The following is a 13,829-nucleotide window of genomic DNA, read 5'->3' on the forward strand; positions in this document are numbered from 1 at the left end:
CTCTTTTGTAATGGCAACCACACTCAACTCAGCCCTCTGATTCCCTTTAATTGTTGGGATATTACTCATGTCTTCCACTGTGAAGGCTGATGCAAAGTACTTATTGAGTTCTCCTGCTATTTCCTTATCTCCCATCACTAGGCTTCCAGCATTAGTTTGAAGTGGCCCAATGTCTACTTTTGCCTGTCATTTGTTTCTTATGCATTGAAATAAACTTTTACTATCATTTCTAATATTACTGGCTAGCCTACCTTTATATTTGATCCTCTCCTTCCTTATTTCTCTCTTTGTTATCCTCTGTTTGTTTTTATAGCCTTCCCAATCTTCTGATTTCCCAGTGCTCTTGGCCACTTTATAGGATCTCTCTTTTTCTTTAATACATTTCCTGACTTCCTTTGTCAGCCATGGCTGTCTAAGCCCTCCCCGGATAATCTTTCTTTTCTTGGGGATGAACCTCTGTACAGTGTCCTCAATTATACCCAGAAACTCCTGCCATTTTGGCTCTACTGTCTTCCCCGCTAGGTTCTGCTTCCAGTCTATTTTCGTCAGTTCCTCTCTCATGCCCTTATAATTACCTTTATGTAACTATAACACCATTACATCCGATTTTGCCTTCTCTCTTTCAAACTGCAGACTGAACTCTACCATATTATGATCGCTGCTTCCTAAGTGTGCCCTTAGTTTAAGATTTTTTTATAAAGTCTGGTTCATCACATAGCACTAGGTCCAGAATAGCCTGCTCCCTTGTGGGGTCCATGACAAGCTGTTCCAAAAAGCCATCTTGTAAGCATTCCATGAATTCCCTTTCTTTGGATCCACTGGCAACATTTACCCAGTCCACCTGCATATTGAAGTCTCCCATGATCACCGTGACCTTGCCTTTCTGACATGCCTTCTCTATTTCCCCGTACATGTTGCGCCCCTGGTCCTGACCACTGTACATAACTCCCACTATGGTTTTGTGGTTCCTCAATTCCACCCACACAGACTCCACATCATCTGACGCTATGTCACTCAGTGCCATAGATTTAATTTTGTTCTTAACTAAGGAAACCCCGCCCCCCCTGCCCACCTCCCTGTCTTTTCGATAAGTTGAAAATCCTCGCATGTTTAATTGCCAGTCCTGACCAATACTATCACTTGAATGTCCTAGCAAGAATTTGTGGTAACTGGTAAAAAGATGAAAAAGAATGAGTTTCTGTTCTGTCGATTCCCTGAAAATGTATTTCTGACAATAATGCATGTTTGAAATGGCATGCATTCTTGAACAGGACTCTGCTGAATTTAGAGCTGAAAATGTGTTGGTGGAAAAGCACAGCAGGTCAGGCAGCATCCAAAGAGCAGGAGAATCGACGCTTCAGGCATGAGCCAAAATAGATTTCATTCCAGAAGAAGGACTCATGCCCGAAACGTCGATTCTCCTGCTCCTTGGATGCTGCCTGACCTGCTGCGCTTTTCCAGCAACACATTTTCAGCTCTAAATTCAGCAGAGTCCTGTTCAAGAATGCATTATTGTCAGAAATACATTTTCAGGGAATCAACAGAACAGAAACTCATTCTTGGTCATCTTTTTACCAGTTACCACAAATTCTTGCTAGGACATTCAAGTGATAGTATTGTTGGATTATCTGACTACATAGCTCCACTGCAAAGAAAATTAGTGCGGTCACCTGATAAACATAGCTTCATGGTTGATTTTTCCCCTCATTAAATGTGGGGTCCTGAACCATTTAAGCATCCCAAGTAAACTGTACCACATGCTTGCAAAATACAGTTAGGATATTTTGGTTCAAACCGTTTTAGATTGTATCCTAAATTTATGTCCTCTAAGTTAAGAGAATTTTTATCTAGACTATTTCTTCTTGTATATAATGACAAAGCAACAATTGCCAATTTCAATTCAATGTGAATCACTTACCTACAACCATCAACGTAAATTCAAATCCTCTTTTCACAGACTTTCTGTAGACTTGATTAGGGAGGTTGGCAAAACCCACATATCCTTCAAGATTTTTTTGTTGCTGTAACAGAAGAACCGCATTTAAATTCTCAACTAGACCAGTAAGTTTAAAGTACTGACAGCAGGAAATAATATATTCCTGAGCAGAATACTGACACGACTAAAATTATCAATTCATATATACAAAACTTCCAAACTGTAATCTTATCACAACTGGCAAGGAAGCCAGATATTGCTCAGAAGCACAGACGTTTTAAAACCTATCATGTAGCTTCAGATACTTACTGCTGGGTTGAGAGATTTGAAAATCCACAGATCCGGCATTTCAGATGGCAACGAAATATCCACAAAGCACAGTGAGGAATTCAAAACCATGAAGTGAAATAACCATCCAGCAGAGCATGAAAAAAGGAATAAAAAAGTTAGAAATCAATATGACTGCAATGATTTGTTTCAACACAATTGACAAAAATAATGTTTTAAATCATTTACAAAGGCTATTATCTGCCAATTCCTAACTGATAAAAACATAGCACCATTTAAAAATGTATGTATTAATTAATGCTTACTTGCAACACTAAATTATAGCATAGTTAAGATGTAAGAAATGAAAATTAATGGAGGTCATCCACTTTCTGTGAATATTGCAGAAGATGGCAACAAAGATATTTCTCCAAATCACTTCCACCCTCAAGAGGGGTCACAAATAAGCTTTAATTCCTGGAGGCATTCGGGGCTCGCCTGCTCATAAACACAGCAAGACATCAATGATATTACAATTTAGAGAGAATATTCACAGTTTTTTCGAATTTCACTCTGGACTGTTTGGGAAGCCGGAAGACGACAGGAACGATCATGAACAGCGTGGTATGTCAATTCTCAGAAGATTGACAAGGATTGTTTTAATGCAATCTTATCTGGGAATCTGACACAAAGCTAGGTGGCAGGGTGAAAAGTGCGGAGAATGTGAGGAGGATGTTAGGAGAATACAGGGTGACCTGGACAGGCTAGGTGAGTGGACGGATGCATGGCAGATGCAGTTTAATGTGGATAAATGTGTGGTTATCCACTTTGGTGGCAAGAACAGGAAGGCAGATTACTACCTAAATGGAGTCAAGTTAGGTAAATTGGCAGTACAATGAGATCTAGGTGTTCTTGTACATCAGTCAATGAAAGCAAGCATGTGGGAACAGCAGGCAGTGGAGCAAGCTAATAGCATGCTGGCCTTCATAACAAGAGGAATGTGTATAGAAGCAAAGAGGTCCTTCTGCAGCTGTACAGGGCCCTGGTGAGACCACATCTGGAGTATTGTGTGCAGTTTTGGTCACCAAATTTGAGGAAAGAGATTCTAGCTATTGAGGGAGTGCAGCATAGGTTCACGAGGTCAATTCCCGGAATGGCGAGACTATCTTACGCTGAAAGATTGGAGTGACTGGGCTTGTATATGCTTGGGTTTAGAAGGCTGAGAGGGTATCTGATTGAGACGTACAAGATTATTAAAGGATTGGACACTCTGGAGGCAGGAAGCATGCTTCTGCTGACGGGTGAGTCCCGAACCAGAGGATACAGTTTAAAAATAAGGGGGAGGCCACTTAGAACAGAGTTGAGGAGAAACTTCTTCACCCAGAGAGTGGTGGGTGTATGGAATGCTCTGCCCCAGAAGGCTGTGGAGGCCAAGTCTCTGGATACTTTCAAGAGAGTTGAATAGAGCTCTTAAGGAAAATGGAATCAAGGGTTATGGGGATAAGGCAGGAACAGGATATTGATTGAGGATGATCAGCCATGATCATAATGAATGGTGGTGCTGACTCGAAGGGCAGAATGGCCTACTCCTGCACCTATTGTCTATTGAAATATGTCCATCTGTGCAGTGTATTAATTCCACTCCAGAGAAAGCTCCACATCTCAATTAACAGAAAAATTCAATTAATATAACATTTTACTTCAACCCAAAAGCACTTCAATGCATCAAGTGCTGTTAAGCTCCTGTGCCATCTCCCTAAATACTGGAGCAAAACATAACCATTTGTACAGCAAATGGAAGAATAACCATGTAAACTCTTAATTGGTGATGGTTGAAGAGTTACAGGAAAACTCTTATTTCCTCTTGCAATAGTTCAGTATCATAATATATTATCAAATCCCACATCAAGTGGGGGAAAAAAATCAGAATCACTCGTTGACCATTTTAACATACTAGCACATCATACACATTGGGACGATATCCGCACGGTCAGATTACAGCAGTGTGCAAAACATTCATCTTGAATATTGCTCACTGATGTTAAAAGATTAAATGGGAATACCTCTCTGAACACTAATGCAATATTAAAGGGTTAATCTACACAGTGAACATTCTGGAAATGGGTGGGGGCAACACTGCGTCTCAGATAACATGCAGGAATGTGGATGACTATCTATTGTAATTCACACTTCATTCAGACATTTACTATTACTCTCCTATTATCAAATTAAACGATCATTCAATCTCTTCCATTCAGAAATACTTTCTGCCATCCCCTGAAGCTAGGCATGTCACACCTGCAGCGTCTTGGTGAATCACAGAGTCAGGAATCATTTGCATAATGATTCCCCATGATTAGGGCATTTACATTCACATTATCTGGGTGATCTGATCCTATCATTGTACCTGAGATAACATTGACTGTAAGGGAGTGATTGGGGGGAGGGGTTGTCTTGAGTGGCATGTGGCTATGGGGGAAGTGGCTATGTAAGCATGGCCAACTGACCTGTATAAAGGGAATGTATTTTCTTTGTCCAGAGCATCTTTTGACTCTCGCGCTTGCGAGGAGGGTCAAAGGTGTCACCTAGCTTGTACAAGCTTTAATAAACTTTAACAGCTTGTAGGAGTTGGTGCGTGCGAATGAATTGCATCTTGTGTGAGAAACATTGGGAAAAGGACCTAACACAAGGAGGAACAAGTTGTTGCATTCTCAGATATTGTGAATGCTCTCAGTTCAAATTCTGAGACTTTCCTCCCACCCAGGATTTGGAATCTGTATAAGATGTGATACCATGCTGTATTCCCATGTTTGGTTCGCCAAATTGGTTATGCATTTTAATTATAAATATCATCAAATAATGATCCAAACACTGCAACTCTTTCATTCCTATCATCTAAAGCTTCACATGCTGCAAGTCAGAGTTCCTCTTGCCTAGATGCTGTCTCAATTGCTTTCTAAGCAAGACAATCATATTAATGTCTGTTATACCAAGCTTTTAAATCAATAACTTTAAAACTGAAGTAATTAACCTGCAATATTAGTTCACAAAAAACTTAAAAATGTTCTTCTTTCATGAGATGCGGGTATCACCAGCAAAGCCAACATTTATTGTTAATCCCTAATTGCTCATGAAATTGAGTGACAGCTGGACTGCCTCAGAAGGCAGTTAAGAGTCAAGCACATTCCTGAGTATCTGCAATCACATGCAGGCCAGACCACACAAGGATGGCAGATTTCTTTCCCTAAGGGAGACTTGTGAACCAGATGGTTATTTACCAGATAGTTTCATGGTAACCATTACTACTGTTAGCAAAAGCTGGAATTAAAAGCTAATTTAGCTTAAATTTCCCCCAAGTGCCATCATGAAGCAGTAAATGAAACCTGTCCCATATGTATTAGCCTGGGTTTCTGAATTACTAATCCATTAGAAATTATGTGGGGGTAATGTAACTGTACTACTAAAACACAGGATTACTAAAAGATGGTCATTGAAAGATTGAATATTTTAAAAATTACAACTCAGATGTCAAATGTTATGTTTATCAGACTACATTTACTGAAAAGATGGATATTTCCAGGATGCTTTTGTTAAATCCAAAAATGCACTGCATGCTTTAAATGAACATTTCTGATTCAATCCAGATGTTGTGATAGATGTTTTACTTTGAACAATCCCAAGTGTCTGGCCTTTGCAGAGATTATCACCATATTTCAGATTCCAAACTGAGCCACTTAGCAATCTCCACCCAACATGTTTGCTTTGTCTGCCATAGAAGGCAGAGACACTCACATTTGTCACTTATCCACATAACAATCTTACATCCAACGTGCAAAGCCCAATACTAGGGATCCATTGTATATATAATTTGCATGATTTTATGCAGTTTATGTACAGATAAAATGGAAAAGGTATAACAGTAACAAACAACTGTTAACACACCTGAGTTCCTGTTTGCTTCAAACTACCAGAATCAGGCCATAAATTTCCAGGATTACATCGATTCTCAGAGCACTAAGTTTGATTCAAAGTTCATTTTACTGCAGAAGTTTAACTTTGTTTCCCAAATTTTATCAACAATCATCTTAGAGGTCAAAATTTTCCACCATCTTCCAATGCACACTTGAGAATTATTTATTCAACTATTTAGCTCAGATATCAGTCTCACTATATGGCTAACAGGAAACAAGTGCCACATAAGCAACATATTAAGCAACTACGAAATACTACCATTCCCATGACTGCAGCATGGACTTGTCAAGGAAGAAATTTCTATGGCACCTGCCTAAACCACTTTACAGCTAAGGAAATCTACCTTTCTGAACTGGTCTGGCCTACATGTAACATCAGATTCACGACTTAGTTGACTCTTACAGCCCTCTGGGCCATTAGGGATTGGCAATAAATGCTGGTCCAGCCAATGATGCTGACTCTTCATGACCAGATAAAAAATTTCTGAACTGTAGTCACTGCTGAACTGTAGGAAATTTGGATACACAGCAAAATTTCACAAGCAGTAATGTCATAAAAACCAAAACATCTGTTTTTGTGATATGCTTAGAGATAAAAATTGCCAGGACACGAGAAAGAAGTCCACTGCTCTCCTTTAAAATACTACTGTGATCTTGAAGACCAGATACGACCCTGGTTTATGATCACATCCCCCACAAAAAACCTCTCATGCAACATTCCCTCAATACTATGTCCAAGATGACTGGACTCAAGTTTTGAAGTGGGACTTAAAATCTACAACATTACTGATCATCAGACAACAGAGATCAACTGAGGCACAAATGTCGAGTGCAATGTTCTACCAATTGGAGACATGGAGCTCCAGCAGCAACTGTATATTTGTCTCAAAATAAAACAAACCATGGTATGTAGTCAGTTCTAGATATTCAAAAGCTATATTTATGATCTCCACATAATCCCATCATTAACTGGCATCAACAGGCTGTTTCTGTAATGTTGATCCATATTACATGCAGCAAAAGGAGCTACAAAGCACAATGTGTGTTCTATTTGATTTTCTAGGCACCCATATCCAACATTACAAGGGTTACACTCACCAGCTACTTCAAACACATCCTTAAATATCTTTAGCATACCTTACTCCCTCTAAACTTTCCACTTCATGTCAACATCAGCTAGAAATTTATCCAAACACTCTTTGCCACACACTCGTTTGAGTTTTGTATAGGACTTTGCACCATTATTTTCAATTATCATTCAAGATGGTATAACAAGTGTGGCTGAACTCCAATTACGTTCATAAACATATCTACCTGAAGATCTATCATTGTACTTACAAAGTAGACTAAAAATCATTGACGCTATAGCTGACAATGGCAACACTAAGCTCAAAATATATCAAAATTGATTTTAATATGCATTTATAAAATAAATCGAAATTAAAAACTGCTGAACATTTTATGTTTTAAAGCTTAGCATTTTCAGTCTGTTTGGCACCTGTTTTTCAAAATGTCACACGAGAAATCTTGCAGGCACACATTTGTAATCCCAATTCTTCCGAGTCATGATTTTTAAGTCATGCTTTATAGTCAACATTGCCCAGTTTTGCCATGTCACCTGTCACAACTTATTGCAACTGTCACTAGATGGCTCAATGAAGGCTCTCTTCCAAAACTGCCCATCAGTTTACTAAAGCAAAATTAATTTGTGATATCAGAGCCCATCTCTCACAATTATAACCCAAAATATATGTAGTTTTGCAGAAAAGAAATTGAGCAGTCTTTTCAATAATGACTTAAATAGAAGTACCAAGGCATCGTAGCAAAATTCAATAATAGCAGAGCAGGTAGAAAGCCTACTTGAGAAAAGGACACGTAATCTACCAAGTAACATAGATAGACCGAGCGTGCATGCAAAGATTTGGCAGATTGAACATAATCAAGAAAAATGAGAAATTGTGCACTTCAACACGAAGACTGGAAAAGCAGTCTAATGTATAAATGGAGAGGGATTGATCAAGTTTGTATGCTGTGAAGCCAATGCACAGTAGGATAAATGGAATGCTGGTGCTTATTTAAAGGGGTATGGAAAATAAAAATTGACAAGTTTTACTGCAACTGTGTGGGGTCTTCATGAGGCCACTGTGTGCAGTTTTGATTTTCTTATTTAAAAAGATTATAGTTCAGTTAGAAACAACTCAAACAAAGTTTCACAACTTATTTCTGGAATAAAGGGATTGTCTTATGAAGAGGTAGGACAAGTTCAGCCAATACTGATTGCATTTAAGAACGTACTGACAAACAAGATTCTCAGGTTGAGAATGTCTATAGGGTATAAGGAGGCAGGGAAAGACTTAAGTTCTGAGTTTTGTGAAACAAGAGGTTCAGCTGAGCATGACTCAGATCAGGTAAGCACTTAATTAACAATGGGGTGCTGGAGACAAGAACATAAAAATACAGTGCAGAACAGGCCCTTCAGCCCTCGATGTTGCACCGGCCTTTGAACTACTCTAAGCCCATCCCCCACACTATCCCATCATCATCCAAGGATTGTTTAAATCTCCCTAATGTTGCCGAATTAACTACATTGGAAATGTGCAGGTCAGGCAGCATCCAAGGAGCAGGAGAATCGATGTTTCGGGCATGAGCCCTTCTTCAGGAATGAGCAAAGTGTGTCCAGCAGGCTAAGATAAAAGGTAGGGAGGAGGGATCCTTCCATATCCGCCACAAATTCACCTGCACCTCCACACACATCATTTACTGCATTCGCTGCCCCTGATGTGGCCTCCTCTATATTGGGGAGACAGGCTGCCTACTTGCAGAACGTTTCTGGGACACCCGGACCAACCAACCCAACCACCCCATGGCTCAACACTTCAACTCCCCCTCCCACTCCACCAAGGATATGCAGGTCTTTGGACTCCTCCATCGCCAGACCACAACAACACGACGGTTGGAGGAAGAGAGCCTCATCTTCCGCCTAGGAACCACATAGGAGGTTAGTGAGCAAAATTAGGGCGCATGGTATTGGTGCTTGGCACACTTTCCTCATTCCTGAAGAAGGGCTCATGCCCGAAAAGTCGATTCTCCTGCTCCTTGGATGCTGCCTGACCTGCTGCGCTTTTCCAGCAACACATTTTCAGCTCTGATCTCCAGCATCTGCAGTCCTCACTTTCTCCTCGAATTAACTACATTGACAGGCAGGGCATTCCACACCTTTACCACTCTGCGTAAAGAACCTGTCTCTGACATGTCTTAAATCTATCACCCCTCAATTTGTAGCTATGTCCCCTTGTACAAGCTGGCATTATCATCCTAGCAAAAAGACTTTCACTGTCTACCTATCTTATCCTCTGATCATCTTGTATGTCTCTAACAAACCCCCCCTTAGCCTTCTTCTTTCCAATGAGAACAGACCCACGTCTCTCAGCCTTTCCTCATGACAATTTCCCTCCAGATCAGGCAACATCCTGGTACATTTCCGCACCTTTTCCAATGCTTCCACATCCTTCCTGTCATGGGGCGACCAGAACTGTACACAATATTCCAAGAGTAACAGGTTAACATGGTGGAAAAACATTCATTGTATAAACCCATTTAACAAGATGAGGTGAAAAGTATTCATTATGTGAAGTTTGTTATTCATTGTGTAACAGCAAATGGCTTAATCTTTACTGCTGACACTCGCTGATTGTAATGGTCACTCAATCAATCAATATGTATGTTGCCTTATCTGGTTGCTCCTCCCTGTAAAATAACTATATAGTTCATTGAGAAACTACTGTTCTAGAGAAGACAGTGAACTCATGTCTCTGTGCATATAGGCGATTGTTCTCTCTCCCTCCAGGGCCCGGAATAAAGATGAAGGGGGTAAAACGATACTGTGTCTGAGCGTTTTGCTTCGACTGAGGGGAGGAAAACAGGACAATAGTCCCATGAATTAATAACAAAGAAAGTGGACGAAAGTAATTTTAACAAAAGATCATAAGTTTATGAAAAGGAGAAAATAAAATTATTTAAAAATTTTATTTTAGATGCTAATTAAATAAATCCCCTTTTTCTCTCAATAACCACCTTACAGACACTGAAATCTCAACGAGTCCACTCCTGATTTCCAGTTCATTCAGTTGTATAGTTGTACAGTAACTGGTTATTTTTTAACCAATGTATGCATCAATTTGATGGTACTTTCTTCCGACAAAGAATTTTCCCAAAACCATTGAGTAAGCTAATTCAGTTCACTTATTCCTCAATTTGTTTTCCTTAAACGCAAGCATTCAAAGGCTTTTTAACATGTCAGAAGAGGAAGACATCTTCAAGCCTTGTGTTTCTAGAGTTTTTCTAAGCCACTCAAGACTTTTCCACAGCCATAACATTTTTAAACTGCTAAGCTGATAGGACCTTTCACTCCCTAAATCTACACATATTGTCTGAATAATTTCTAGATAGTTATTTTTGTTACTGGACTATTGTCCCAGTCTAGATTAGAGTGGTGCTGGAAAAGCACAGCAGGTCAGGCAGCATCCGAGGAGTAGGAAAATCGACGTTTTGGGCAAAAGCCCTTCATCAGGAATTTGTTACCCCTTATGCACTGAGCTGTTCAACTTAGGCTCTATGCCAAGCCTGTTAATAATCATTAAAAAATGCACCAAACTTCAGAGACTCCCCCAACCAATCCAATCAAGTCTAAAATGATACTGAAACAATGTTTCATTTTAAGAAAAAAATAGAAATATGAAGCAATCTAAAAGCAATATTTGATTTCTCCGCAATAGGACCCAAGTTTCAAACAATTATATATTATGAAATGTTATCACAAAAGCCAGTATTTAAGAAAGTGACTGATTTCACTCCTCCCTAGAACATCTTGACACCAAGAACAGCTACCTAAGAATCCTTCTCATTGACTACAATTCAGCCTTCAACACTATTATCCCCTTGAGACTGATTACTAAACTTAGTGATCTCAGACTAACCCCCCCCCCACCTCCCCCCCCAACTCTCTGCAACTGGATCCTCAGTTTCCTGACCCACAGGCCATAATGAGTGAAGATTGGGGACAATATTTCATCCAAACACTCAATACTGGAGCCCCCCTAGGGGGAGTACTCAACCCCCTACTGTACTCACTGTATACCCACGACTGCTCGCCAAATACCATTTGCAAGTTCACTGATGACACCACCATAGTCGGTCGAATCTCAGATGGGGATGAAACAGATTACAGATGTGAGGTGGAGGACCTCGAAAAATGGTGCACCGAGAACCACCAAGCTCTCGATGCCGGCAAAACTAAGGAACTCATTATTGACTTTTCGGAAGGATGTTACTCATGCCTCCCTACAAATTAACAGCACAGAGGTGGAACAAGCAGACAGCGTGAAGCTCCTGGGAGTGGTCATCCACAACAAGCTTTCTTGGACTCTTCTTTTGGACACACTGGTTACAAAGGCCAGCTGAGGAAACTTGGCACGATGGCAAATACCCTTGCCAACTTTTATAGGTGCGCCATCAAGAGCATTCTTGTCTGGATATATCACTACCTGGTATAGTGACTGTACCATTCAAGATCGGAAACTGTTACAGAGAGTGGTGAACTTGGCCAGGACAATCACAAAGGCCAACCTCCCATCTATTGAATCTATCTACTAGGCCAGCTGTCAAGGAAAGGCCGCCAGCATTCTCAAAGATCCATCGCACACTGGCAATATTCTTCTACAACCTCTACCATCAGGGAGAAGGTACATAAGCCTGAACATACGCACCAGCCGGTTTTGAAATAGTTTCTACCCTACTGTTGTTAGAATACTGAATGGACTCTCAAACTCTTAACATTCGCCTGTACCTGTGTTTTTGCTTTTGCCGCTGTTTACTTATTTACTATCTATGCTATTTAACTATGTGATCTGCCTCTACTGCTCGCAAGACAAAGCATTTCACTGTGCATCAGTAAACATGACAATAAATTTAATTCCATTCAAAAAATTTAATTCAATTTGATTTGCTGTAAATTATAACAATTGTATCAGGATATCTCTGCATTTAACTGCAAACCACACATTCATGTGCAGCATCATATTTATAGCACTAAAAAATTCTTCTGTAAACTGACTTGAAACAAAAATAACCAGCTCAAATCCTAATTTCCTGAACACATGTTTTTGAACCGATTTACTACATACTCTACATAAATAACATTTCTGAAACATTTATGTCTCAAAACCAAATCTGACATTTCCCATTAACAACATAATAATGGAAATTAGGCCATATTCTAAGATTAGAAAGTTAATCTGTCAAGCACTACAACCTCTGAGGGCATGGGAAAACTTTAATCATCATTAAACTGGATGCGACCTATGTTGCTTTCACTGATCACATGATGAAGTAGTGCAAAACTGTTTAAGCAAGGCAGGCCTCCCTAGTTACACTAAACTCTGATTAAGATTTGATCCATTTGCATTTGATATTTAAATGTGCTGCAAAACAAAATGCGGCTCAGAAAATGGACCTCATACGCAGAAGTTTAAATAAGCACTGAAACCTGAGGTTTGCAGAACACAATATATGGGAAGTGTTTGAAATGCTTCCACCCAATAGACTGAAATAGCTTCCAATTTTGCCAAACAGCATAATGCTTTGCTGTTTCCAACATCTGCTCGCTACAAATTGCTACAGCAATTGCCTTGTTTTGACAAATGGTCTCAAGCATGCTTTCTGACAATGCAGCATCCCCTCATCTGTTGAATTGGAAGTATAAATTAAATGGTCAGGCCATAAGAATGAGGCTAAATTTTGAAACTTGCGATTCTGATGCTCCTAATTATGTGTAGCTGAAGCTTAAGCTACACATGCTCTACTGGCCTCCAGCATGCTCCTTGCAAAGCTCTCATCCCACTATATCCAGTTGACTGGGCAAGGAATTCACTCTGCTCCAACTGAGGCACCCGTCCTGCTGGTTCAACATTACAAACCCAGTCTCTGAACAGCCCATCCAATTCATTTCCTTCAACCTTATATCATGGGCCTGTGCTCTGTGCTCACCTTCCTGTAATGTTCTATCTCCTCAGTCTTCTCACAAATCCAAAGATCTAACAATGGACTTGTAAAAATTATTATTAATGCACACTAACGCTCATGTTATAGAAATCATAAATTACCTTACATTAAATAGATTAAAACAAAATTTACATGGGAATAGGAGAAATTCCAGAAACCTCAAGATCAAGATGCACAGAAAATAATAAAACAGAAGACTTACTGCTAAGTAAAAGAAACCACATGATCATCTTTAATCATGTGAAAAGAAATATTGAAAACATTAGAATCAAATCAATAAATTGAAGATACACACTCGATCCATCAACAAATGAGGATCAACCAAGAGAAATTGCTTTTGGCTGGAATTTGTTTTGGGGAGAAAGTGAGGTATGCAGATGCTGGAGATCAGAGCTGAAAATGTGTTGCTGGAAAAGCGCAGCAGGTCAGGCAGCATCCAGGGAACAGGAGAATCGACGTTTCGGGCATAAGCCCTTCTTCAGGAATGAGGAAAGTTTGTCCAGCAGGCTAAGATAAAAGGTAGGGAGGAGGGACTTGGGGGAGGGGCGTTGGAAATGCGATAGTGGAAAGAGGTCAAGGTGAGAGTGATAGGTCAG

The 13,829-nt window shown here is 39.9% G+C and overlaps 1 protein-coding gene across 2 annotated transcripts in view; it reads right to left on the reverse strand.

The window, feature by feature from the left end:
• LOC122549258 (septin-7) overlaps positions 1-13,829 on the reverse strand; it is a 140,868-nt gene that overhangs the window by 115,374 nt on the left and 11,665 nt on the right. For both annotated transcript variants that reach the window (XM_043688754.1, XM_043688753.1), the window contains exon 3: positions 1,919-2,021. In XM_043688754.1, the coding sequence (XP_043544689.1) occupies positions 1,919-2,021 (103 nt within the window). The remainder of the gene's footprint in view (positions 1-1,918; positions 2,022-13,829) is intronic.

Source organism: Chiloscyllium plagiosum, chromosome 4, assembly GCF_004010195.1.
Source record: "Chiloscyllium plagiosum isolate BGI_BamShark_2017 chromosome 4, ASM401019v2, whole genome shotgun sequence".
Classification (NCBI taxonomy): domain Eukaryota; kingdom Metazoa; phylum Chordata; class Chondrichthyes; order Orectolobiformes; family Hemiscylliidae; genus Chiloscyllium; species Chiloscyllium plagiosum.